The sequence below is a fragment of the Pezoporus occidentalis genome, unplaced genomic scaffold (assembly GCF_034315485.1).
Source record: "Pezoporus occidentalis ecotype Australia unplaced genomic scaffold, CSIRO_AGI_Poc_V1 ctg73, whole genome shotgun sequence".
Taxonomy (NCBI): domain Eukaryota; kingdom Metazoa; phylum Chordata; class Aves; order Psittaciformes; family Psittacidae; genus Pezoporus; species Pezoporus occidentalis.
Genome location: NW_026916082.1, coordinates 2,072,396 through 2,098,798, shown reverse-complemented (window position 1 = coordinate 2,098,798; position 26,403 = coordinate 2,072,396). Strand labels below are relative to the sequence as shown.

General features: G+C 38.4%; 1 protein-coding gene across 3 annotated transcripts in view; it reads left to right on the top strand.

Annotated features, from left to right (window-relative positions):
- CFAP43 (cilia and flagella associated protein 43) overlaps nt 1–26,151 on the top strand; it is a 49,168-nt gene extending 23,017 nt beyond the window's left edge. Inside the window, exons 15-39 of one of the 3 annotated variants that reach the window (XM_062601925.1) lie at nt 514–683; nt 1,433–1,585; nt 2,006–2,136; nt 2,839–3,004; nt 4,093–4,206; nt 5,792–5,869; nt 5,993–6,118; nt 6,530–6,634; nt 7,251–7,367; nt 8,758–8,916; nt 10,638–10,844; nt 12,183–12,272; nt 13,051–13,128; nt 13,547–13,672; nt 14,202–14,321; nt 14,405–14,512; nt 16,084–16,170; nt 16,465–16,553; nt 16,939–17,146; nt 17,876–17,988; nt 18,773–18,929; nt 20,752–20,916; nt 22,887–22,967; nt 24,146–24,299; nt 24,948–26,151. In XM_062601925.1, coding sequence (XP_062457909.1) covers nt 514–683; nt 1,433–1,585; nt 2,006–2,136; nt 2,839–3,004; nt 4,093–4,206; nt 5,792–5,869; nt 5,993–6,118; nt 6,530–6,634; nt 7,251–7,367; nt 8,758–8,916; nt 10,638–10,844; nt 12,183–12,272; nt 13,051–13,128; nt 13,547–13,672; nt 14,202–14,321; nt 14,405–14,512; nt 16,084–16,170; nt 16,465–16,553; nt 16,939–17,146; nt 17,876–17,988; nt 18,773–18,929; nt 20,752–20,916; nt 22,887–22,967; nt 24,146–24,299; nt 24,948–25,105 — 3,260 coding nt within the window. In that variant the 3' untranslated portion in view covers nt 25,106–26,151. Of the gene's footprint in view, nt 1–513; nt 684–1,432; nt 1,586–2,005; nt 2,137–2,838; nt 3,005–4,092; nt 4,207–5,791; nt 5,870–5,992; nt 6,119–6,529; nt 6,635–7,250; nt 7,368–8,757; nt 8,917–10,637; nt 10,845–12,182; nt 12,273–13,050; nt 13,129–13,546; nt 13,673–14,201; nt 14,322–14,404; nt 14,513–16,083; nt 16,171–16,464; nt 16,554–16,938; nt 17,147–17,875; nt 17,989–18,772; nt 18,930–20,751; nt 20,917–22,816; nt 22,968–24,145; nt 24,300–24,947 lie in introns of those variants that run through there. The other 2 variants (XM_062601926.1, XR_009961428.1) reach the window with 2 other exon arrangements.
- The last annotated feature ends 252 nt before the right edge of the window (nt 26,152–26,403 follow it).

The window sequence follows — 26,403 nt, the reverse complement described above, 5'->3', positions numbered from 1 at the left end:
AAAGTTGCTAAAGATCTACAGTTATTGCATCAGTCTTGATTTCAGGTGTCTCTTTAAAGCTCAAATTAAGGAAACAAAAAGAATAAAATGACCTTTTGAAGATGTGAAGTGTTTTAACCAATACTACCCAGGCTATTTAGGCAAAGATGCCTAAATAAGTTCTAGATGAAGGCGATGGTGACATGAACCTCCACGCAAACTAATTAGCACTGCTTAAATAATACCCAAGTAGAAGGGTAAATCAGTGCATACAAATTGTCACATCACTGTGATTAAACTGTTTCTAATACTTCTTTAGAGCTAGTAGTAGACTTATCCTTCTGCTTCACTGCTGTGTGCCATACCAGCCAACCCACAGAGTTAGTGTTAAAGCAAGATAGCAATCTCCTCTTTGAAAACTCACATCGTGCTCACTCCTTGCTGAGATTGTTTTTTATTATTACTTTAGAGATGAAGCACCTGCATTAGTGGTAGTGATGCCTCTTCCTGTTTTTTTCTCCATTAATCTTTTAGATAATGATAAGTATGTTAATGCACATGGAATGTTTAATGGTAGTGCCATTAAAATGAAGCGATATGATCTGGATTACTCTCTGAGTTCAGCAGTCAGGTTGAAGGATAACACTGTGTATGGCTACTGCACCTGTGCACCTTTCATCTGTAAATACCGTCTCTCTGAAGAGGTAATTCTCTGACGCTGCTTTATTTTGGGTCATGGTTAAATACCAGTGAACAAAAGCTGTGGGTGAAGTGAATATAGTAGGATATTATCTTAAATCCCCTCTGCACTAAAAAAACCTACTCCATCCACAAACATCAACTTTCAGTATCCTACCACCTGCTCAGAAACCTGGCAAAAGCAATCTCCTTTTTCTATTACAGAAAAAGCTAAATAGTTGTTCTTAAAACTCACATGGCTTGCAGACACTTCACATGTAGCTTCTGTATTGGAGCTGTGCTTTTGTGTAGGCTGCTGAGTAACCTGAATATCCAGCTATTGAAGGAACTGAGCCAATGTGAGTCCATGACTCTAAGATGCAACTGCAAAGCCAGGCCAGCCCTGCCTCGCAATGAAGTAGTGGGGGCTTCAGGAAGCCACTGTCATTGACTGTTGATGAACTTCAGCTCTCTGAAGCTCATAGGTCTCCCTCAGTTTAAGAGTTAGGTCAAGCAAGAAGATGAATTCCAAGGGTGAGCATTCCTCTTTGAGATGTCTCTTACTTCCTGAGCCAAGAAACATTAGGCCCAAACATACTGCATACAGACCCTTTTGAAGAGATGAGAATCAGCAGCATAGCAATGGTTCAGCTTCCTGAGCTCAGAAATCCAACAACATTTGAAACTGCACCCGCAAGCTCTCACTAGTCTTCTCAAAATGGCATAGATATTGCCATCATCTAAACTGCTGCTAACAGTTTGGCTTTTTTGACAGAATATGTCAGAAGATTCATCAGTGTTTTTATCAGAAAAGAGGACTCCTGGCAATCAGTTGGGATCAGGTTTCCTCTGTTTATCACCCAACAGCCGGTGGCTGGCTTCAGCAGCAAAGGACGGTGTTTTGCTCATCTATGATACCTTTACTATGGTAGGTAGACATCTAGGCACAGGCTTTGTTTGGTTTACATGGGAAAGAGGTGTGAAAGCTACTTCAAGTGAAGCTTCTCTTCACTTGAATATAAGGTGTTCCAGAAAAATTTATGTCGAACATGAATTGACATAGAATTATACAGTAAAATTGTTTTTATAATGAATATGTATACGATCATACAAACTGATTTCTTCTCCAATATATCTTAGGGCAGATAATTTTATTACTCTTATTTATATTCCGCAACATAAATATACTATGAACTTGTGCCATCTGTAGTCAGACTTTTAAAACTCATAAATCCTAGTCTTTTATGTACTTTGGATTGACTTTTATCTAAAAGCCAAGAAGTGTAATTTACGGACATATCCTATTAGAAAAACGTGTTTGCTGACACTGCTTCTATGACTTTTCCAGGATATACTTGCTCAAAAGCATTGTCACTCACATCAAGGAGGGGGAATCAGATCCGTGGTATTTTCGCTGGATGGCAAATTCATCCTCGTTAATGGCAAAAGTGATGGTGCCCTGGTGTGTCTGAAGTGGAAGTATGTATAAAGTGGCAGACCAATATTGCTGTAAATTCTTTACATCCTGACAGACTAATTTTTATATCTATTAGTGAATCTAGACTTCCCATTTATTAGTCTGAAAGTAAGGAGAAGAATTGGCTAGATATAAAATCACTCATCTTTAGAGGCTGTGTACCTAGCTCATGAGAAGTCTAGTACTTTGGGTATGGTTGCAATACAAGATAAACAAGTGTCTTAGTGTTACCCATAGTGAGTTTCTTACCATTCTCAAATAAACCATCTGGAAGGGGTTCTCTGGGAATGTAAGGGGTGTAATCTCATGAGATACTATTTTAACTCAGTTATTAGGAGACATCACAGCTTTAATGGGAATTCAACTTTGGCTATAGAGAACTCAGCAGACATCAGGAGTAAGAGACACTTGAAACTACAGCTTTTCTGTAATATATATGTTACAGAAATATATAACAATTGTTCAGGTAGGTGCCTCTGCCAGAGCAATATTTCTAAGATGGGTAATCCATCTTTTAGAATTTATAATTCTGTGGAAACTTAATTTACTCTAACAATACTGAATCATATGGAAAAATATTGACTAGACATTTTTAAACAACTTAATAATAATTGTGTTATAAAGATAACAACTAAAAATATTTAATACTTTGTTTGTTATCCATAATACATATACAATACATCAGTTCCCTTTCTGTTCACTAGGAAGTTAAAGAAAACTGAAGTTAAGGAAGCTTCTTCTTACTGGAAATCTCTTCTGGCTATACTGAGCAAGTCTACTTCAAATGAAAATGCTTTTTTAAAATCTATGGCAGAATGGCAGTTTGACCCAGAATCCAAATTAGTATCACTTCCAGAAGAGAAAGTTAAGGTATTTTCTTTATTGTTAAGGGGGGAAAAAGTTTGATCATTATCCTTAAATTACACATGATAAAACTGTCCTCCAAAGAAACTCTGATCCTTTCGTAAAAGTAAAAGAATACCCATGAGGACAGGCTGAATATGCTTAATTATTAATTTGTAGAATACTATTATCAAGGAAATGGAATAGTTATGTGAGGATGACATTCAGATCATCAATTTCACTTAGTTTCTTCAGCCACAGAAAACTCAGTGAAAGTCAGTTTGTCCTCATATGAAATTATGTGTCATTCCCAGTGTGATGTTACTACTATACATTGTGTGTTACTAGTCATATTTTTCTGCTGGAATCAGGCAAAGCAGTGATTACAGAGATTGGTACAGTCAGCCTGTTTCAGTCGTCGAATCATAGAATCATAGAATAGTTAGGGTTGGAAAGAACCTTAAGATCATCTAGTTCCAACCCCCCTGCCATGGGCAGGGACACCTCACACTAAACCATGGCACCCAAGGCTCTGTCCAACCTGGCCTTGAACACCACCAGGGATGGAGCATTCACAACTTCCCTGGGCAACCCATTCCAGTGCCTCACCACCCTCACAGTAAAGAATTTCTTCCTTATATCCAATCTAAACTTCCCCTGTTTAAGTTTGAACCCGTTACCCCTTGTCCTATCGCTACAGTCCCTAATGAAGAGTCCATCCCCAGCATCCTTATAGGCTGGAAGGCTGCTATGAGGTCTCCACACAGGCTTCTCCAGGCTGAACAGCCTCAATTTTCTCAGCCTATCTTCAAGAGGGAGGTGCTCCAGTCCCCTGATCACCCTCGTGGCCCTTCTCTGGACTTGTTCCAACAGTTCCATGTGCTTTTTATGTAGAGGATACCAGAACTGCACACAATACTCCAAGTGAGGTCTCAAAAGGCTTCACATTATACCAAGGCTTTGCAGGATCAAATCGGGGGACTGTTTAGGGAACAAAAATGTTGTAATGCTCTGGAATCTGGTGGTGGTGCTTTTAATGTGAGTCCATTTTTTATTTCATCTCTGTCTCTTTCATTCTAAGTATCTGAAATGGATGTTTATATCCTTAATTTCAGGAGGCACCACTTAAATCTTCCAATGTAGAGGTAACAGAAGAAGATGGAAACATCACCACTTTGTATTCATCTGGAACCATTGACATGACATGGATAGGTCAGAAAATAAAGAAGGTACTTTCATAAAACAAGAATTAATCAAAACCAGAATTTTCAAGAGTCACTAGTGATTTGCAGTGTCAAATTATATGCTGTAAAGAAATCTAGTTTCTAAAGCTTTTCTGACATTTGGACCTCTCTTTAAGGCATTGCAATCTAGACTTTTAGAAATTCTAGCTCAAGGTTATAAATGCATCAGTGAAAGTAGGTAGCACAATAGGAGCTCTGAACAAAAAAAAAGTCAGAGAAATCGGTTCCTTTAGAAACTTGTTAAAACTTTCTTCTTCTAAATGTCAAAAAATTGCATGGAATATTATTACCAGAAACCAAGCAGTGTTCTCTTCTTCCCAAGGGCCAGAATAACAAATTCTACTGCACTGATAAATCAATACTCAACAATATGACATTAATTACAGAACCCCTGAGGTTTATTTCAGGTTAAGGCTGAGGTATGTTATGTAACCAATTTTTTTATAAGTAAAATGCATCAAAGATTTACAGAGAGGGGATTTAGCACTTTGTGAGCCTGGAAACTGCTATGTTACTGCTAGTATAGATTTCTTTTTTCCCCAGAAATGTGAATTTAGGAATGCTAGGAGTTCTTTCTGATATGAGCCAGAGCTGTGTATTTTTGTGCGGCTTCTGAGGTTCAGTGGTAGGACAAAGCAAAATATCATTGCTTTCTGAGTGATTCCAAGATTGACTTTCCAAATTATGATGCAGTTTCCTAAGTGGCTCAGGTTAGTCTAAGACATACTGCTACTGAAAGTGGCATCTCCTTCATCACTCCTCCGGACATGTATTCCTGTTCCTGGAAGCTCATGCTTTGGCATCTCTGCTGGGATTTTTTGACAAATCCATGTGACTGTGCATACACACAAGTACCACATGATTATTAGTATCAGGTAGGGATAGGTGATGAGAAGCAAAGGTTGAAGGCAGCAATATCGTTCTAGGTTGTTTTAAGATGCTCATTAATGTCCTAAGAGACTTGCACGTGACTGTTAGAGGATGGAGTCCATCTGAGGTCAGAAGGATACATCCCTTTCTTTCAATCAATAGCTATAATCTTACTTAAAGCTGTAAATTTATTTTCGAAAGCAAATTCCAGAAGTGCAGACTATTTGCAAAATTTTCCCCAAGAGATAAATTGTCAAGGCTGTAGGGGCAAGAAACTTTCACTGCTTCCAGAATGAGTACCAGATGTTTTAGTTTACTTGTTTCTTTAAATATGCCACAGGAAATGCTTAGTTACAATGAAAAATCTGAGGAATACAAAACATTTAACAAATTCTGGCAGTAGGCTTTCTGCAGTTCAATGCTTATGTAATCATCACACTTGTAATTACTTCTTTCTTAAATTTTCTTTCCTTTATGCTATGTTGCTGTACAACCAATTTACAACGTGACCTGGTTGTATAATCTTCTTTCTCTTGAGCACTTCAAAGAATCATCCTATTGAATTAGGATTATGTCTGTTTCAGTTATTAATCCTTTGGAGTTTTGTTTTCTGTACAGATAATGTTCCTTTAGATTATTTACATATTTTTTTTTCTCTTGTCTATTTTTGTCTTTCAACAATATATTTGATGTATGTCAGGTTATGAAAGAAGAGACTCGGAGGTTTGGTAACCAGAAGAAAGAGCTGGAAATGGAAGTAGAAAAGCTGTGTGAAACTGTGAGTTTCTCACAAGGGTAATGGCTCAGCTTTCCAGTTTCCTTTACAAGTATCCTTCCTTTATGGCCTCTATTCACGTTCAAATTACTTTTTATTCCTTATACCTGTTTTTAAAAAAAACAGATTCAGAAAATGATGCTTGAAAATGAACAGGTGCCAGACACTGAGAAACTAGAGCCACAGGAGTTCAACCTGGATATAGAAGAACAGGAAAAAGCTCAAGCAGAGGCTGAACAAAAAGTGATTATGGTATGTTAGAATGGGGGGAGAACAGCTTAAAACTAGAAGTGAAAAGGAGAAGGAATGATTGAAGAGCAGAGGAAGATCTCAAAGTTGCTGTTTGCTGCTGAGGAGGAAAAGTTAAAAGTATTTGTAGCAGGTGAAGCTGCTGATGCGTTGCCAGTTGGAATAGGATCTATGCCAGAAACTGACACTGTCCTTGGGCACATCGCTTAAGCTCTAGAATGCTTTTCTGCACATATAAAATGATGCCTTTTAGTAGTATGGAATATAGTTTTTGGAGAACATAGTTGCAATAGTCTAAGATAACAAAATCCTGGTAATTCATTTCATCTGTTAGGATTCATTCAATAACTCAATAGAAATTGCCCATATCTTGTTATTTTGCACCACATCATGCTATTTTCTGTATCTTGAAAGACTAGGAAGGAGATTGAGATGGAGAATTTAGCCAACTGCTATGTGCAGGATGTCATCAAACGTGAGTGCTGGGATGCTATGTATATAAAAGGACGTGCAGTTAAGGTAACCTCTGCTTTCTAATTCATTTTCTGCAGTAGTTTCTTGATTCTGTAAGACAAAAATAAATAGAAGTATAACAGATTTCTGATTTATTGGCATGGGAAAAAACTTACTTCTTCTCAGGGCTCATGCAAATCTTTTATTCAGTTCATTTTGTCTGAGCCTGGCTGATTTTACCTTCTAAGGTGGATAAGAGTGCTGATAAGCAAATAAGCAACTTTTGAATTCCTTTGTGCCAGACAATATCTTTATGCAGTGTTGCTAAAAGGAGAAGTAATGTTCTTTATCTGTGTGCAGTCAGTATGACTTCTGCTACACAAAACATAAAGGCAAAATTTAACCCTGATTTTGCCTATTTTAAACAGAGGGAGATTGGTCAAACTGATGATACTGGTTTATCTCAAGAGTGGTGAAAGAACAAGTCACTTAAAAAACCCAAACTCCTTCTAGTTGAATTCTGTGGATAAAGATTTTAAGAAGTCTTTATAACTGTTCAGTATTCCGGTATTGAAAAATGAATTGATAGATGCTATCTGGAGGACTTTTTACCTTAGGATTTTTGTTTGGGGGTTTTCTTTGTTTAGTTGGTTTTTGGTTTGTTTGTTTTTAATTTGAACAGAGCTTCCATACGCCTCATGAAGTGAAGAATTATCCATTGAAGAAACGTAGTAAAGAAGAGCTGGAAACATTGGAGAAAGTTCTCAGGTTAAAGAAGGTTGAAACAGCTGATGTTAAGGTACAATTGCTTTGAAGTATTGCATAAAGGCATATTCAGGATGTTCTGAGTTGGCATCTTTCCCCTTTTTCACATAGTTACATTTCTACAATCCATTTTCTTGCTGTAGAGATTATAAAAAAAATAAAATTAAAAAGATAAAATAAGATTAATCATAGAATCCCAGGTTGGAAAGCACCTCAAGGATCATCTGGTCAAATTTTTCTTGGCAAACACACAGTCTAGACAAGATGGCCCAGCACCCTCTCCAGCTGAATCTTAAAAGTATTCAATATTGGGAAATTCACCACTTCCCGAGGAGATTATTCCAAAGGCTGATTGTTCTCATTGTGAAAAATTTTCCTCTAGCATCCAACCAGAATCTCCCCAGGAGAGCCTTGTGCCCATTTTCCCTCATCTTTTCCGTATGCCTCCTGTAAAAAAGGGAGTCTCTGTCTTCTTTGTAGATACCCTTTAAATACTAGACCATGCTGATGAGGTCTCCCCTGAGCTTTTTTTTCTTTAGTCTGAACAAACCCAGGTCTCTCAGCCTTTCCTCATTCAGGAGGCTTCCCAGTCCTTTGATCATCTTTGTGGCCTTTCTCTGGACCCTCTCCAGCCTGTCCACATCATTTTTGTATAGCAGGGACCAAAACTGAATGCAGCATTCCAGGAGTGGCTTGACAAGAGCTGAGCAGAGTGGGACAGTATCTTCTCTGTCTCTGCTGGTGATACCCGTGTTGATCTCCTCAGCAAAGTAAATCCCAGCCTATGCCTCGCTTTCAACAACCCTCACAGGAAGAAATGTTTTATTATGTTTAAGTTGGATGTCCTGTATTTCTATGTATACCAATTTTCTCTCAGTCTGTCACTGAGTATCACCGAGAAGAGTCTGGCTCTGTTGTCCTTACTCCCCACCATTAGTTTTTTATATGCATTATTAAGATTCCCTCAAGACTTAATCTCCTTCTTGAGATTAAACAATTCCAGCTCTCTCGACCTGTCCTCACACGTTAGATGCTTCAAAGCCTTAATTGCATTTGTGGCGTATCACTGAATTTGCTCCAGTATGCCTATGTCTTCCTTTTAATGGCGAACATACAAGTGGACCAAATATTCTAGATATTAACCTTTCAACTTGTATTATTTTGATCTCTGAGCTTAATTGCAGAATCACAGAATGATAGAATAGTTAATGTTGGAAAGGACCTTAAGATCACCTAGTTCCAACCCTCCTGCCATGGGCAGAGACACCTCACACTAGACCATGTCACCAGAATATAACCTCTAGATTTTTTTCCATACATTTGCCACTGGATCATGTACAAAATTAACAGTTACCATCTTTGTGATATTTATGTTCAGAAGAAAAGTCCTGAGGCTAAGTATTATCTTCCTTGTATTATCTAAGGAAGAAGGAGAGAAGGCAGAAGTAATGGCTGATGATAGTGCATCTTGCTGCCTGATTGGAAGTCTGAGCTCTCAGTACGGTGGAGACACATCTATCCTGTACAGCCAATGGGACTTGCACACCAGGGAGCAGAAAGTCAACCAGATAGTATTATTGAAGGTGAGGTCTTCTTAAATTTGTATTACTGCCGTGACACTGTCTTGGTTCTCACAACAGTCGCAGCCACTGTTAGATGGTGGGCACACAGCTATACAATAGAGAGTCACGTAGGTCTCTGAGTTACTGAGATGAAAGCTGGTAAATGCACACGGTGCAATAGAGCACCATGTGGATTTGCCAGCTCGGGACTGGAAGAAAAACATTTTAATGGAATTGGTTATCCAATTCGAGGGTATCTGCATTTGCCCACTGTGCTTGAAGAGTTTGTATAGCCAAAACTAGCTTGTACATCTCAGCATGCGCTGTGAAAATATGACCGCTTCCCTATTATTTGCTACCGAATGAAAGATCAACTGGACCCTCACACCATTTCCTTTCTCTCCAGTCTTAACCATCCCTTTATTTGGGGTCTTTAATGTTCCTGTTATTTATTATTCATTACTAGCAGACTCTCTTACTTTTCTTATCCCAGACAGTTTATTAAGTAGAAAACATGCTACAGAATAGGCTTCTTACAATGATGATCTACAAGGGTATAAGTGGTTAAACTATTATAAAGCATTGCCTCCTCAGAGCTCTTTAAGGCTGTAAGTGGTAGCAAAGTTCAATAATTATGCATTTTAATACATAAAATCTAGTAGATAAGCTAGTGTTTAAAGTAAATGGGAAGAAGCACAAGGAGTACTTATAGATGTGAGCTTGAATGTAGCAAGTTCTTTCTACTGTATGGCTTTAAATATGTGTATTATATATCCAAGTGTAAACAGCTCTTCAGTGTTCCTGGCCAACACAGTGAGCTTGCTGGTAGCGACATGGCTGAATAGACATTGAGCACAACCTTTTTTCTCCCAGCAACATTGTACCTTACCTGCCAGCCTGCCTTATTGCATCCTAACTTATTATTATATTGGAAATAAATGAAATGTGTCCAACATGGACACAAATATTTATTATCATGTAAATTGCAAGCAGCGAAGCATCTCAAAACGTGAAGTTTAAATGGAACTGAAATCCTTTTCATATTTCATTTTAGTAAATTGACACAGTAGGAGAGACACATGGTTTGCTCTCTTAATATTCTACTTTGCTGTGTTGAGATCAATTAACTAAAGGAAGAATTTATCCACTAAGAATATATACTTGTTAAAAGCATTTTAAGGTCTCAAGTGTTTTTAAATATTAGCTCCCAATGTTTAATGGGCACATTTTACTTACATATGTCAGACAGAAAAGCACATAAATGCATATTGAAACTGCAGGTTGCATCACTCAGAAATCAGGCATGACCTTAACTCCGCCTCCCTGCACCTGTGATTTACAATCTGTACATTTACAGGTCACATGTTTTTTTCTTTGAAGCCCCTTCTTCTTTCAGCTGATGAGTGCAAAAACCAGTAAATATAAGGCAGCTGAATTTTTTATCTAGTTTTGGCTGCAGTATGCTTCATTCAGAATCCTTGTCAAATGGTAAATACATAGAAAAAAAGGAATAAGATTTTCTAGGGGAAACAGAAAAAAACCCAAAACAGATTATCTGCTCACCTCTATTTAACAAATAGATTGAACTTGACCCTTAGGATTTTCACCAAAGGGCTTTACCAGTTTATCCCCCATCACACATTCAAATACACGTTTATGATTCTGATGGCTTCAGGGATTATGTGTAATTGTGGATGGGTGTGACCTGTCCAGCACTGCTGTTTCCTTTTCTGGTATTTCAGGACATCATTTACAACTTGAAAACTGCTTTTAATAAGGAATTTGACGAAGTTGCACGACAAAAGGAGCAGAACATAGCACGAGTGAAAGAAAGGAACCTGAGGATCCATGAAATCTTGGCACAACTTGAACTCCAAGTGGAAGTGTGGGAGCCAGCTCTTACAGATGATGAGATGCCAGAGGGAGCACTCACTGTTCAGGATTCAGAGGTGTCTGAAAAATAAATCCTTCTCTTTCACCCACTCAAATACAGTTCTCTAACTCTTCTCATTTCCAGACATTGTGTCAGTGCAGAGGTGCCTGTGTACTTAAAATCATCTTTTTGAGTCTTTTGCTTCCCTTTCCTTCTTAGGAGAAAACTCTTCATAAGTCAATCTGAAATGAATAAATGTATACAATCGTACTTTACTGCTATTGAAAGTTTTTAATTGCCCATAGGTTAGGTAGAAATTCACCCTGTTCTGGACAATAAGATTCAAACCAGGCTCACAGGGATTACTTCCATAGATAAGGGTTTCTCTGTTTGAGCAACATTTTGAAACTAAGTAGTTTCAAACTAAGTATTTAGGTACTAAAGGATATTTAGTATTGTACTTCTAAATTAAATTGATAATTTATAAAGAAACACCGTATTTCTTAAACAATATAATTCACCGATTTCACTGCTCTTTCAATCAGACTCTCCTCACTTCTCTCTGCTCTCCCACCAGTCTGTGATATTCTACTGTCAGAAAAGGTATGCACAAAACACAATTCATTCCAACAAAAATAAGGGTAGTTTGTATTTTAGCATTTTTAAATGTAGCTTTTGGAGCTCTTTAAAAGAACAATTTGCTTCTTGAGGAATATCATCGTAGAGCAGAGAAACAAAAAGCATTAAGGATTAGTATGACACCATTGTAGTGGTTTGATCCCAGCTGGCAACTAAGCACCACACAGCTGCTTGCTCACTCCCTGGTGGGATGGGGAAAAGTAAAACTGAGAAAACTCATAGACTGAGATAAGAACAGTTTAAGAATTGAAATAAAATAAATTATAATAATAGTAATAATAACAACAGCAATAACACTAAATTGTAATGAAAAGGAAAACAGAGGAATAAAACCCCAGATAAAAAGTGATGCAAAGAAAAACAATTGCTCACCACCAGCCAAACAATGCCCAGCCTGTTCCCAAGCTTTGGCCAACTTTCTCCCTAGTTTATATGCTGAGCGTGACATCATATGTATGGAATATCCCTTTGGCCAGTTTGGTTCAGCTGTCCTGGCTGCGTCCCCTCCCAGCTTCTTGTGCCTGCCCAGCCTCATCACTGGCAGGCAGCATGAGAAGCTGAAAGTCCTCGACTTTGTGTAAGCACTGCTCAGCAGCAGCTAAACATTGGTGTGTTATGAACATTATTCTCACTGCAAATCGAAAACGTAGCACTGTACCAGCTACTAGGAAGAAAAAAACTGAAACCAGGATGCCCACCTTTACAAGTGTTTAGTCCACATTTGATCGTGTTTGAAGAAAAGAACCTCGATATAAATGCCATTTTCTTCCTTCAGATTAAAGCTGAAAAATACTTGACTCAAGAAGAGAAAGAGAAAGCAGAAATGCTGGCTAGGCTTGAAATGGAAAGACAACTTGCTGCTACGGTACTTTAAGTAGTATCCTTTTACTGAATAGCCCTTTGTCTCTGGTTAAGCTTATTTTGTTAATGCTGCACTGGAATATTCCAGTTAAGTATTATGGAAAAATAAATTTTGAATGGTAGGTAATGATGATGTGTGCCTTTTTCCTCTTATTATCTTTTACAATCACATAATCCTTTACTACATAGACCATCTGGGGGAAGAAAAGATTTAGTGTTAGGCTTGCAATTTTTAATGTGCTTAGCGGCAATTAAAAATACCGTATCAGGTGACTGGGAACTAGATACATTTCTAAATGCATGCTATTGCTCAGTCAAGAGTATTGTGCTTGATAGGTGTTTGCTGGCTGAGCAACCTCTGTTCTTCAGGGATCAGACTAGAAGATCATAATGCTTTCCTCTGGCTTTAAAATACATCTGTGAAAAGCCTAAGATGGTTGTGGCCTCCAGAAAAGATGCACAGTAAGACACTAGCACTACAACTTCCTTCATCCTAGCCTGCCATCTTCCCAGGAGTAGTCTATGCCTTGATATTCTTTCCAAACCTGCCAGAATGGCAGTTGCAGTAAGTTATTTAGTATATGAACATCTGACCACCAGAAAACACTCTGAGACTTTTAGCATATTTCACATGCATCACTGAAGAACATTAAACTACCAGTGACACACAGAATAATTGTATGGGTGTTGTAGAAGTGCACTACCCTATTATCATTCCCAAAACTTCCAATTACTCTACTTCCTTTTTTTTAACCTAAAATACTTTTTGTGGTTATTCCCAGGACAATGAGAGACTGCGTGCTCTTGATGACATGATGGGTGGAGTGCTAGAAGTCAAAAAGGAAGACATCTTGAAAATGGTGAGCTGTGTTTCTGCCATATTATTTGTGTAGCTTGTAGGCTTTTAAAGAAATGTGAAATACAACTAGCAAATATTTCCAACCTAACTGATGGAAGAAAGTCATAGAATTGTAGAATTGCATTATGCCTAGACAGACTCTGTAAGAGTCCATACACTGGACTCAAAAGAGACCACAAGATTCTAGTGCATGCATATGATTTACCCATCAATGTCTGTCCCTATCACAGTAGAATAATGAAGGTATATAATCTAGTATTACCATTACAGTAAAATATATGTTATTTAGAGTTAAGGCTTCTACCTTACTTACCACTAAGACATATCTTTCATTAAATTTGATATGTCGTAGAGTTTGTTAGTATGCTGATGGAGAACTTATATTGCTTTTGAAGCATTTTTGTCTTTAATGTTTCCAGGATATTCCTCCACCTACTTTTATATCCAAACCTGAGTATGTTTGGACTGATGAAGAAAATAAAGAATTTAGAGACTATGAGGAAAAAGTCAAGAAGCTGAATGAAGAAAAAAAAAATTACAGAATGGTAAATTAAAAGGAGAAAAGTTGTGGGTTTGTTCACAGTGCTCCTGACCAAAGCTTCTGATCTTTCTCAGGAGCTACTTCTAAAAATGAATACTAATAAATAAATGAACAAAGAATAAATGAAAAACAAAGATCACGTGGCATATTAAATAACTCCTATCTTAGACAGTAATATAAGTCAATCTCTACTTACACCAATTAATATGTACCAAAACTTGTGATATTTGACAAAAGGGAACTTTCCTTCACAAATGTACCAGTAGTCCAAAAATTAGGGTTTTTTTAAGGTTCCATTCCCAGATTTGCTGATTCCATACAAAAAGAATAGTTACATTTGTCCTTCAAAGTGGTATTTGTACAACATACCTTGGTAGCCTGGCAGCACACTCCTTCCAAACAAGTAAATTTTGGAACCTTTTGGCTGAAGAACAGAGTTCAAAATTGTGTATTCTCCAGCATCTGATATACTATATCAGAGATTATTTGTCCCTTCAGATGTAATATTGCTGCTTTTGTCCTTCCTTTCCCAGTCACTAGAAGATGAATTGGAGAAGCTTGAAGCTTCTATACAAGAAACAACACAGAATTTTGATGAGACTGTACGCAAACTCTCTGAAAAGAAAGTGAAATTAGAGATGGTCATCTATCAGGTATTGCAGAGAACATTCATTTTTCATCTATGCCTCTGTGCAGCAGGAATGTAAATTTCTTTTTTATTACAATCATTTCACAGGAAGAACTCAAAATAGTCAATCTTGTTTATGCTCTAATGTTGGATGAAGAGTTGGCCACCAGAGAAACTGGACTTCATAATTTCCTTATGAAAAAGGAGAAAGAAAAAGTAAGTTGTCATTTGAAATGTTGTTCTTAGGAAAAGAGTAATATTTAAAATGTACTTTCTTGTGAAGACTGCTTTTTCCAAATCAAAATTTTGCCATAAATGATTTTCTGACAATTTACAGGGTGACTTTTTTTCTTTTTTTTCAACTGGTGCAGGTGACATCCGTTATAAATACATATGGTTTTGAATAGATACTCATCTTGGCTCATCTAGAGTACTTTGGTAAAGCTCCACACATTCAGAAGGACATACTGCTATTTCTTTTATATATATAATATTTCTTAGTATACAATATCAAACTGAAAGCACCAATTGTGATGCTTTTATGATAGGAAGGTGCACAAAAGAATGTGTAACGCCACTGCATTTTCCACTTAGTGTCTAATGTAGACCAGGGCCACGCTGACTTGTTTGCCAGTTCAAAGCATAGTGAGAGGTTGCGTATGAGTACCTGACCATGGATGCAGAACATACGATGGAGTACAGTGTTTATAGCCTTATTGACCAGTTCAACCTCCTGCAGAGTTTACCTATCCCTGTAAAACCATACATAAAAGAAGACTGGAGAGTACAAGTAGTAGATCTAGATTTCAGTGTGAGTGCTTACTGCCCACAGTAATAACTTTGAGTGACAGTTCCAATTCCTATGTTCTGCCAATACTTATGTGACTCAGGTGATTTAAGTGGTGGTAGTCTGCAGGTTGGTTCTGGTGCTTGGGACAATACAGCCCATTTGCCTATTTGTTTTCATGGACCTGTCCCTGAGTCCACATTTGTGTGGACTATACTAAAATATATATATACATATATATATATATATACACATATACTAATGACTCCCCATGTCAGATCTACTCGACTTGTGCAGACGTCTGTATCTGGAGCTGCAAGGAGCCCTTCGTATGTGAGCTGCAGGGAGAGGTTCCGAAGTATAGGCTGAACTACTTTTAAAAGTATCTGAGGCCAAGTGTATACCAGCATACATTTTTCAAAACACATCTTTTTTGTTTTCCTTCCCTTTTTAAATATTCCAATTGGTATAACTTTTGGTCCATGCAAACTGTCAAATACATCAAAACGGTCTCCCCAGCAGAATATAAGCATTAAACAGCCTCAATAAAACAGATGAGCTTAGTATCCTGACATGTAGCAGAACTATGTCATAACAATGGGAAAACTGCACTCTAAAACGAAGAATGCTTTACTGGGAATTTTTGACTGGTCTTACCTGTGACAACATGAAAGGAAAAGGAAATCTCTATAAAAGTGTAAACAAGTAGGAACACACATTCTGGAGCTTAAAAAGAAGATTTATAAGCATTTGCATAAGATATTTCCTCCACAAAATTCTTACTTTCTTAAGCAGTGGACTAGTTTAATTTCTCACCTGCTCACTTTTTAGCAGTATTTACAAGTAACCCTCTGAAGAAGGCATTAAATTGATTGCAAAAATAGCTCAGAACGTTTTGCCTAGAAATAAGAAAGTGTCAGCTTCATCAGTATATATGAATGGCCATTCAGTGCTTCTGCTGGCTGAGTTTCATTCCTGAAATCTTTTGCTTTTGCTACAGGTCAAGACTGCAAGAACAATCCAGATGACAAAAAGTAAAATTGAGGCTTACATAGACGTCTATGAAAATGCCATAGTTCAAGAGAAGGTGAGACTCAACAAACACGATGAGGTTCAGAAGTTAAAAAGTTAATGCTGTGTCTTGATACTGAGAGCATACTTCACTGTAAGCACAGGATGAGTTCTGGTCAATGTGCTGATCACTGAAATTAAGCTGTAAAGGAGAATATGTGCACAGAATTTATAAAATAGTCCAGATTTCTGTGATACTTGGGAGTACTTGGAAGAGCACCATATTCTGTATTTCTAAAATATGGGCAGGTGGATGCTCTTTTTAAAAATATCATTGTGGTAACAACAAAGCTTTCTGTTTCCCTCCTAGAATTTGGAATCTAGTTTTGCAAGGGAGTTTGCTGACGTACCTGCCCATTTGCTTGAGAAACTTCTCCAACTTTACAGGCAGCGACCAAAGTAAGATCCCCCTTCATTCCATCCGTTTACATACTAGTACTTTTTGTGAGGCAAGAATGAGAATGTTATTTATTTCAGTAGTCTCAATTATTTTGATAATCAGACTGCCTGCTTTTTATTGGCTAGCTAACAATTTTGATTTCCTATCATACTAACAGTTGCTATTTTGCATTGCCTTATTCTCCTCACGCAATCTATTTTAAATGCAATCTAAGTAATCATCAGGTCTCAAAAACATATATTCTTACCTTGTGTGAGATGTAGTATTACCTATTTGCCCTTTGCAAGAGATTGGGAGTATAAAAAGTTCTTAGTTGTTTGTGAGCTTTTTTTACGCTAGAGAAAATTAAAAGTAAAACCTGTATCTACTGTGTGTGTGCACTAGGACTCCAGTGAAAGAAACTGTCCTTGACACAGCTAACCCCTATGTGAAGTGTTTGGGCTCAGCTGGAGATAACAAAGATACACTTACGCTTTTAATGAAAGCCATGGATGAACTGGATAGTCCTGAGCACATGCCTGATGGCTTAGATCTGTCTATATGGGAAAATTTTTGTCTAGCTAGACGAAATAAAATGGAGAGTGAGGAGCTGGTATGTAAAATTCTTTGTTTTGCCAGTACTCTACTTGATATTTCCAGGTCTTGAACTTTTCTGGAGCTCAAATGGTAGTGAAATAACACTGCAGGATACCTAAGCTACATTTGAGTATGAAAGTTCCTTCTGGACACAGAAGTTTTAGTTCTCCTTCAGAGGAAAAATCAGCATATTAATGTGGACAGACTTGATCAGAAATGATTGTGATCCTGATACGGTTTCATTTTCTTAAAAAAGATCATTTTCCTTTTCTCCATCTCTACCAAAATACTGTTAAGGTATTTGACTTCTATGATCTGTTGGAGTAATTCTCTCCCATTAGCTTACCTACATTTGCACCAATGCATTCCCAATTCTGTGTAGCTGGAAAAGTCCAAATTTAAAATAGTTCAGCTGGGTGTAGCTGGAAAGTTCTAATTTAAAAGCATAAAGGTGTAAATCTGAAATATCCAGAGACAGAGATAATGAAATTTCACTAAGAGAAAAAGAAATATTATTTCCCTTCATGTGAATAAACTATGCATAAATGAATAAATACTTTTCTGAGCAGAGTGTAAGGACTGTAACCTCTGTACCTCATGTGCTCTACTGGGATTCTCACAATAGCAGGCTGCATATTTATACATACATATGCCTTCTTAAGAACTTGTCTTCTCTGTTCTTGAAGAGGCTTGCCCTGACATACAAGCTAAAAAAGTTCAGAATCTCATGGTGTTGCTTGCTTAGGTGAAATGGAAGTCCCAGACTCTGGCAGAGATGCAGGCCTTTCTCCAGAGAAGAGTAAACGACAGTGACATAATTGATTCAGAAATAGAAGCCATTTTCCAGGAACTCACTTGGTAATTTTTGTTTTTTCCCTATGTTCAGCTACAAGTTAATACTCCACCAAACCAGAACCAAAAGCTACAGAATTACACAGCCATGTCCTCTAACACTCTTTTATCTAGGATGATCTGAGACCTATAATATTTCTGAAATGAGGTGTAATTACAGTACATGTGAGCAGGCCACACCACTCTTAATCTACCTTCTTAGGTAACATCAGTAAGGATGGCACCATAGTCTTCAATGCAAACTGACTGCCCAAACACTACATCAGAAAGTGAATCCCCAAAGCCTTCAAGGCCATATATGTGCTAGCTAGCTCAGTTAAATTTCACTCATGTAGGCCTAAGATACAGTGATCACTCCCAATTGCAATGTGCCACATGACACCCAATTTCACTGACATGCTTTAGATCTGCAGTGTTTCCATGACATAATTTTCAGATTCATTCAGGAACAAACCCCAGGATAAATTATACAAGAAAATGGGTGCTGGCTGGAAGTCTCCTCCATTTCCTTTTCAATTGTTAAGATTTCTCTTCAGTAACAACACTTTCTCTCACAACATCTGCTAGAGTATGTTAAACTGAATCCAGTGATTGAAAACTTCATATGTAGAAATGAGATGCAAATTCTGTAGTCACTTTGGGAGAAAATAGAAATCAGGCTGTCAAAGAATAACCCCTAGATGAACATACCACTTACCAGCAATAAATATAAACATTTTGAGAATCATGGGAGGATTTATATATACCTGTTGAAAGCACTAGGCATTGTTTTTATTTTCTGCCATTTTAGGCTGCAAGAGGAGAAGATGAAACTTCAGTTGAATTTGACTATCCAATTTTTGCTAAAACAAGGACAAGTAGAATTGGAAAACACAGAGATCCCAGAATACAGTGATGCCATTCTCATTAGTAAGAGCGTTATTGAAGAACTGAATCGCAATATCATGGTAATTTACATTATCCAAAGGAAATTTAAGCTTTTTAAACAAATGTATTGTCCTTCAGGGGCTCTGCTTTTTCTCCAGAAACATCTACTTCCAATTCATTACTACACACCAGTAGGCTGAATTGTAATCTAGAAGCTATTAAGAATTCTGTAATGTCTTTTAGGATGTAAAGATTGCAATACAGACTGCTTTCTTGATGTTTGATCAATACAATTCAGATCGATGAAACAGCAACAGCCTTTAGACATGCCATCACTCACACACACATTGTAAATATAAAATGCTAATGTCTTGGGCACAAGTCCAAAAATTCCCTCAAGCCAAACTTACAGTCATGCTAAGTAGCATCTGAAGAGTAGCTTACATTAAGATTTAAAAAATTAATACACTTTTCTATCTAAGGTGAAATTGATGATCATACTTAAAATAGTTTTTCATACTTTTCAAACTGGTGACCTGTGGGGATCCCTGGGAATCACTATTGGACCCAACACTGTTTAATATCTTCATAAGTGATCTGCAAGATGGGATCAAGTGTGCCCTGGCCAAGTTTGCCAATGATACTAAACTAGAAGTGGACACTTTGGAAGGGAGAGCCATCCTGGACAGGGTGGCAGAGTGGGCTAGCAAGAACCTTATGAAGTTCAACAAGGACAAGTGTAATGTCTTGCACCTGAGAAAACACAATCCAAGAGTGCAGCACAGGCTGTGATCTACCTGGCTGGAGAGCAGCTCTGTGGAAAAGAACCTGGGGGTCCTGGTGGACAACAGGCTCAAGATGAGTGAACAGTATGCTGCTGCAGTGAAGAAAGCCAGCAGGATGCTGGGTTACATTAACAAGGGTATCAGCAGTGGAGATAGAGAAGTCATTAGACCAGTCTGCTCAGCTCTTGTCAAGCCACTCCTGGAATACTGCATTCAGTTTTGGTCCCTGCTATACGAAAATGATGTGGACAGGCTGGAGAGGGTACAGAGAAGGGCCACAAAGGTGATCAAAGGACTGGGAAGCCTCCTGAATGAGGAAAGGCTGAGAGACCTGGGTTTATTCAGACTAAAGAAAAGAAGGCTCAGGGGAGACCTCATCAGCATGGTCTAGTATTTAAAGGGTGTCTACAAAGAAGACAGAGACTCCCTTTTTTACAGGAGGCATATGGAAAAGATGAGGGAAAATGGGCACAAGGCTCTCCTGGGGAGATTCTGGTTGGATGCTAGAGGAAAATTTTTCACAATGAGAACAATCAGCCTTTGGAATAATCTCCTCGGGAAATGGTGAATTTCCCAATATTGAATACTTTTAAGATTCAGCTGGAGAGGGTGCTGGGCCATCTTGTCTAGACTGTGTTTGCCCAGAAAAACTTGACCAGATGACTCTTGAGGTCCTTTCCAACCTGGGATTCTATGATTCTGTAATTCTATGATACTCTCATTAAACATTCTTTTTTTTAGGTGTTCTGGCTGTACAAAAATAGCTTCTTACTGCTACTACACAAAGCCTTCAGTAGCAACTGCAAAATACTTTATACAGAGTAAGCTTATATTTTGTAGTGCTAAAATGCCTTCACATTCTTATAGAAAGATGGAGGGAGAGCATAGTTCTAACTTTCTTCATCTTCCTTCATGATCCAAGGCTGTGCCACAGAGCATAAAAGGGTACAAAATTCCACAAAAGATAACCATCTGGAGCAAAGTCTGGAAAAAGAGTGCAATATAGCATGTTTTCCTTTCTAAAATTATAACTTTGGAAACTTGTCTATCTTGTTGCAAATAATAATTCCATAATCTGTAAAGTCTGTTAATTAAAAGATTAATCTATTTTTTTCAGGCTCAAGCAGAAAAGAAAATTGCTAGCATGGTGGAATATAAAGACTTCTCTAAAGGGATATTTCAGCTGGAATGGGAACACAGGAAAATGAGAATGCAGATAGAAGATCTGCAACAGAAAGCTCGTGATATTGTATCACTAATTATTTCCAAAGATCGCCAGCTAGTGAGTTACTTTCTCTAATTCATATTTTGACTGCAGAATATTTTGCTGCCTATACCTGTAACATCGTTTCTGCCTCATCTCTTACTTCTACTGAGAAACCTGATGCCTGATAGTTCAAGAATTCAGTTTTACCCTTGAGATCGATCAGTGATAAAGTTCTTTAGGATGTTCAGGCATAAATGAAGGCAAAATTAGCCCTAAGTTTTAGTATTTCAAAACTGGCAATGAAAGTAAGGAATCAGGGGTTTGCAACCACTAAGCACAGATTTTTTAAATCAGGCACTGTAATTTCCCTTAAAGTGAAAGGTCTGAAGTGCCCTCATCTGGTATATCACAGAAACAACATAATTTCTGCTCAGGGTACAAAGATTGAGCATTCCTACAGGAGCCTCACTGAGCCCTGCTCACTTCCATTTGTTGACCCACCAGCAGAATGGGAGGTAGTTGTTTTGCCACACCTGGCAGGCAAAAGGCAGCAGTTGGCCAGCAAATCAGCACCCACATAGCTTTGAACAAGCCCAGCTGGCAGGCCAGAAAACATAGGTAAAGGCTGTGGGAGAGAGACAAGGATACCAGTGGGAGAAGAGAGGAGCAAGAAGAAAGGTTGTAGGGGAAACCTGAGGGTATTGCAGTGCGGGATGTAGAGGACTGCAGAGAAAGCCGATGAAACTAAGGCAATGAGGTGGGGGGCATAAAGACTTATAGTAAGGGATGTTGTAGGATGAGTATATTGCAGTGGGGGAGAGCTATAAAGCAAGCACAGAGAAAATGAAGAGTGTTGGAGAGCATGTAAGGGTATTGCAATTCCATCAAAAGATGAAAAGAAAATCCAAAACACATGTTTTGCTCAGGCTTCATCTGTTTTTCTGCTCTCCAAACTGCTTGTTCACTTCTGAATCGCACCCAAGGGACTTCCATAACTAACACCAAAAAAACAGCTTTCCAACAAGGTGATGTGACAACACACTGAAAAGTTCTTGTAGCACATTCATCACCAGAGTGTTGCCTTTAGCTCAAACTTAATTTAAACCGATGAACAGAACTACTGCCCTTCAGAAAGACTTAAATTTGGCCATAGCAGAGGCAGATACCAGTTTAATCAGAATCTGAATGCTCCGAGGGGCTTGACATCATTTTGTGAGTAGAAATGTGAGGTTAGTGGAAAAGACAAGGCAACAGAGACCTCAACAACAGGAACAGAAAGACAGATGGCTTGTATAAATGTGTGTGGACCTGAGAACACCTGGAATGAGGGCTATTAACAAAGCAGTGCATGAAAGAAGTTTGGTGTTGTAGGCAAGGAGCCTGCTGGGTCTTTCCTGTTTCTCCTCCTCTAACTAGAGCAGTCCACAGAATTTTACCAGTCACTTTGGTGGGGCAATACTCTGGAAGGATGAATCTATATCTACAGAAACTTGTCTACTGCCCATTATAGGTCATACAGACTGTTCTACCATTTGCCATTTGATAAAGAAGTGTTACAGTAGCACTGTCCCCAAGAAAAATCTTCAATAAATTGTCTGAAACCTGAATTACTATGCAGATACAAGAACAGTAAAAGAAGTAAGAATTACTAGGAAGCCACTTGACAGAAAATAATCACTTTCTTCTCTGGCCTAAAAACAGACTGTACAGCACTTTGCCTTCCAGCTGTGTTAGTTTAGACTACCTAATAAGCACAAGTATAGCTTGGGGTCTTTTTGATAACCTCACAACAAATTTTCTTGGTCTTTGTTTCCATTAACACATAATAGTTAACATTCTTTTTAACAAGTGTACAGTTTAGTATTCACGCAACGTCCAGGAGTATCTTTACAATGTCTGTTTATGATCACTAGTAAGCCTTTCCACTGTGTAGAATTTTAGGGGGGTTGAGTTTCACATAATAATTGTTTTACAGAAGTGGGAAATTGTTGAGAACAAACAAACTGGCTTAATAAGATGGTTTCTTTCTGGTTTTAATTCATCAGCTCCTAACTGTGCCGAACTACAACAGCAACGTTGCCCACCACATTTCAGTGATGGAGCAGACTCTTGGCATGATGGATGAGGTAAATCCTAAGTGAACCACCACATTTGAGAAACATCCTCAGTTTAAGTGCAACTCCTCTCCTTCATTAGCAAGAGGTATTTGTAAGGCTTAAGTGCAACTGATATAGGCATACTACGTCAAGGACTGTTGCAGCATAGCCATAACAGTACACACAGATGGATGATCTATCTATCTATCTATCTATCTATCTATCTATCTATCTATCTATCTATCTATCTATCTATCTATCATCTATCTATCTATCTATCTATCATCTATCTATCTATCTACTTCCATGTATTTATCTGCCTTTAAATACTTTCTTTAGATTGCACTGAGCTATCTACAGCAGCAGTTGTCTAAAGTCTTTGAAAGCAGTCATCGTACATGAATTGCTACATAAATCGACTCTATGGAGAGAAATCTACTTACCCTGTTACTAGAACTAAATGCTTTCCTTCCTGAACATCTGAATGCAGATCTGCTTATCACTTCTTACACAGCATTACCTATAAAAGACACTCTCCCATTTCTAATGAAGCATTCTTCCAGTCTTCGCTGCTTAACGTTTCTCTTCAGGAGTGCCAGCCTGTTCCTAGTATCACTGCCCCCCTATATTCAAAATGAGACACTGCCCCCCTATATTCAAAATGAGACACAACATTCTGATTTGCTGGTTCCCTCATCTATTTCAGCATTCAAATTATCATTATCCTTGTTTTCAAGTGATTCCACTGGATTTTTTTCTAGGTTGCTTTAGCTGGCATGAGCCTCCTCTTCCTCTTCAAGCTTTAGCATTTCTTTTGTCCCTCTACAGCTCATCCAACAACTTCAGCATGACCACCCTTTCTTTAGCAGCTCCTAGAAGCCAAGAGTATCTCAACTCACTGATTCCATTTGCTTCCTTCACTCTCTTTGCCTTTCAAGTTTTATCTTTAATAGATCTCTCTCCCTGGCCCATACTTCTTTGGTCCTTGTCAGCCACTTAAATTAGAATACCATAAAGCATACTGTAATACAGTGTGCGTGAAAGACACTATACAAAGTAAAACAAGAATGTGCTGTTAGTCAAACCAAAATACACAAGTTCATTGAGCTACCATGCAGTGCTTATGGTTATAGGTTTCTATCATAACTTTGTCAGAACAGCTTTTGTATAATCTCCTATATTTGCTTTATTCATTTGGAAATGGACAGCTGCATAAGAAGAATGTGAAGAACCGCCAAAAAAAAGTTAAAGAATTGGAGAAACGCATCAGTTTAAAAGAGCAAGAAAACTATGAGCTCAGCCTGGAGCTCAAAGAAATGCTGGTCTCTACTTCAGAAAGGAGGCATATCTTTGAGGCAGCTGGTGAGTCACAGTAACACACTTAAGTCACAAACAAAGAACATTCAGAAAATACCTCCAAGGCTACATGGTCCTGTTCTCCATCAGCATCAGATAAGGGGCAAGGAGCACCTATTGACTGATTACTGTGTGCAAAACTAGCACTGCCCTTTCTCCCACAACAGTTTAACATTGTTTATTTAAGAGCATACCTAGAGACTGTTGTTCTTGTACCCAAAGCTGACTACCCAAATTGCTGAAACTATTCAAGTCAGAATATTACGGTCATTAATATCCTCATCAGCAAAGGGTTTTCATTCTTTCTCAGAACTGTTCAACCCACTTGCTTTCACCATTGAAGGGATCAGAGGTAGTAATGTGAAGCTGAGAAGAGTATTCATTATTAGGAAAACTGTAGAGTTCTTCCCACTAATGGAAAACAGATATTCAAAATACTTGCTAGAAACTAAAGGAAGCATTCCCAGTGCTTTTTGGAATTTCTTTTTGCTTTATTTAGTACTATATAGGCTCTTAAGCCCAACTGTGAGCCTTCCTTAAAGTGCTTACCTATTTTACACAGAACTTGGAAGGCCCCAGGACGTGTTTAATAGACATATAGACTGTGCATCCCCTACAAGTACAGGCTGACCCTTATTATTTTGTTTTATGCAGACACACAGCATATTGCTGATAAGGTTGCAAGGCAGCGCTACCGAGAGATTTTGAAGCAGAAACACCTACGGGGGCAGATAAAGGAAGAGAAAGAAGAGTGTGAAATTCTTCAGGCACAAGTTGAAAGACTGCGATCAAGACTATTCCCTATTCTTTAAAACTCAGAGTCCAGGTAGATATACAATACCATGGTCATGGCTAAGAAAAGGAGCTTTGACATCTTTTTCTCCCAGAACTTGCCTTTCTACAAACATAATTCTTCTGTAATTTCTTTAAAAAGAACTTGTTTGAAAGATGTTTGTTTTGTATGTTTTATGCCTATTTCAGTTCATGAGATTTATTTCTGCTGTTTTGATTATATAAACCCTGTAGCTCATTGCAGAAAACAGGGTACAAGATATTGTAGACCAATAGAAGAACAGGTGTATTTGTATAGCCTTAGTCTGCAATATGCAATTATAGAACATTCTGAAAGTGAAGTACTGCATGAATTTTCATCTGCTAAAATTTATGTCTCTGGTTTTGATTTCATTTTGCTTCTTTAAAACTATTTTCACCTACAATGGCAGACGTGTAGGTTGCGAGGTGAAGGTATGCTTTGTCATGACCATGCGTGCTACCTGGCCCAGTCCTGAAAGCTGCTGTGGCTTATGATAGCATAATTACCCACAGCCAGCATTAGCAGTGGCTACTACCACTGGCAGAATCACAGGAAAAACAGGCTGGAAACATCTGGCCTCCTGAAATAGTTGCTGCTATCTCCCAATTCCTTCACACTGATATGCAGTCTATTCTCCTGCCAGAACTCTCCAAGAGAGCTAAGAAAAATAATGAACCCTTGAAATCATTAACTACTGCTGGGTACTGATCTACCTGCGTATCTTTATTTCCCTCTTCCATGACGTGTCAATTCTTCTTCCTTCATAAATTCACATAAATTTTTAACCCATTCCATTGCAAGATCATTAACAGCAGGTCCTATGCCTGGGTCAGGGCAATCCAGGAACAGCTGTAGGTAGGGCAGAGAAGTGATTCAGAGCAACCCTGCAGACGACTTGGGGGTGTTGGGTCAATAAGAAGCTGACCATAAGCCAGCTTCAGTATGCACTCACAGCCCAGAAAGCCAACCACATCCTGGGCTGCATTAAAAGGAGCATGACCAGCAGGTCAAAGGAGGCGATCCTGTCTCTTTGCTCTTCTGAGACCCCACTTGGAGTACTGTATGCAGTTCTGGTGTCCTCAATGTAAAAAGGACATGGAGATGTTGGAGCAAGTCCAGCAAAGGATGGTAAGGGAGGTGGAGCCCCTCCCATATGAAGACAGGCTGAGAAAGTTGGGGCTGTTCAGCTTGGAGAAGAGAAGGCTGCATGAAGACCTCATAGCAGCCTTCCTGTAGCTGAAGGGAGCCTACAAGGATGCTGGAGAGGGACTCCTCATCAGGGACCGCAGCAACAGG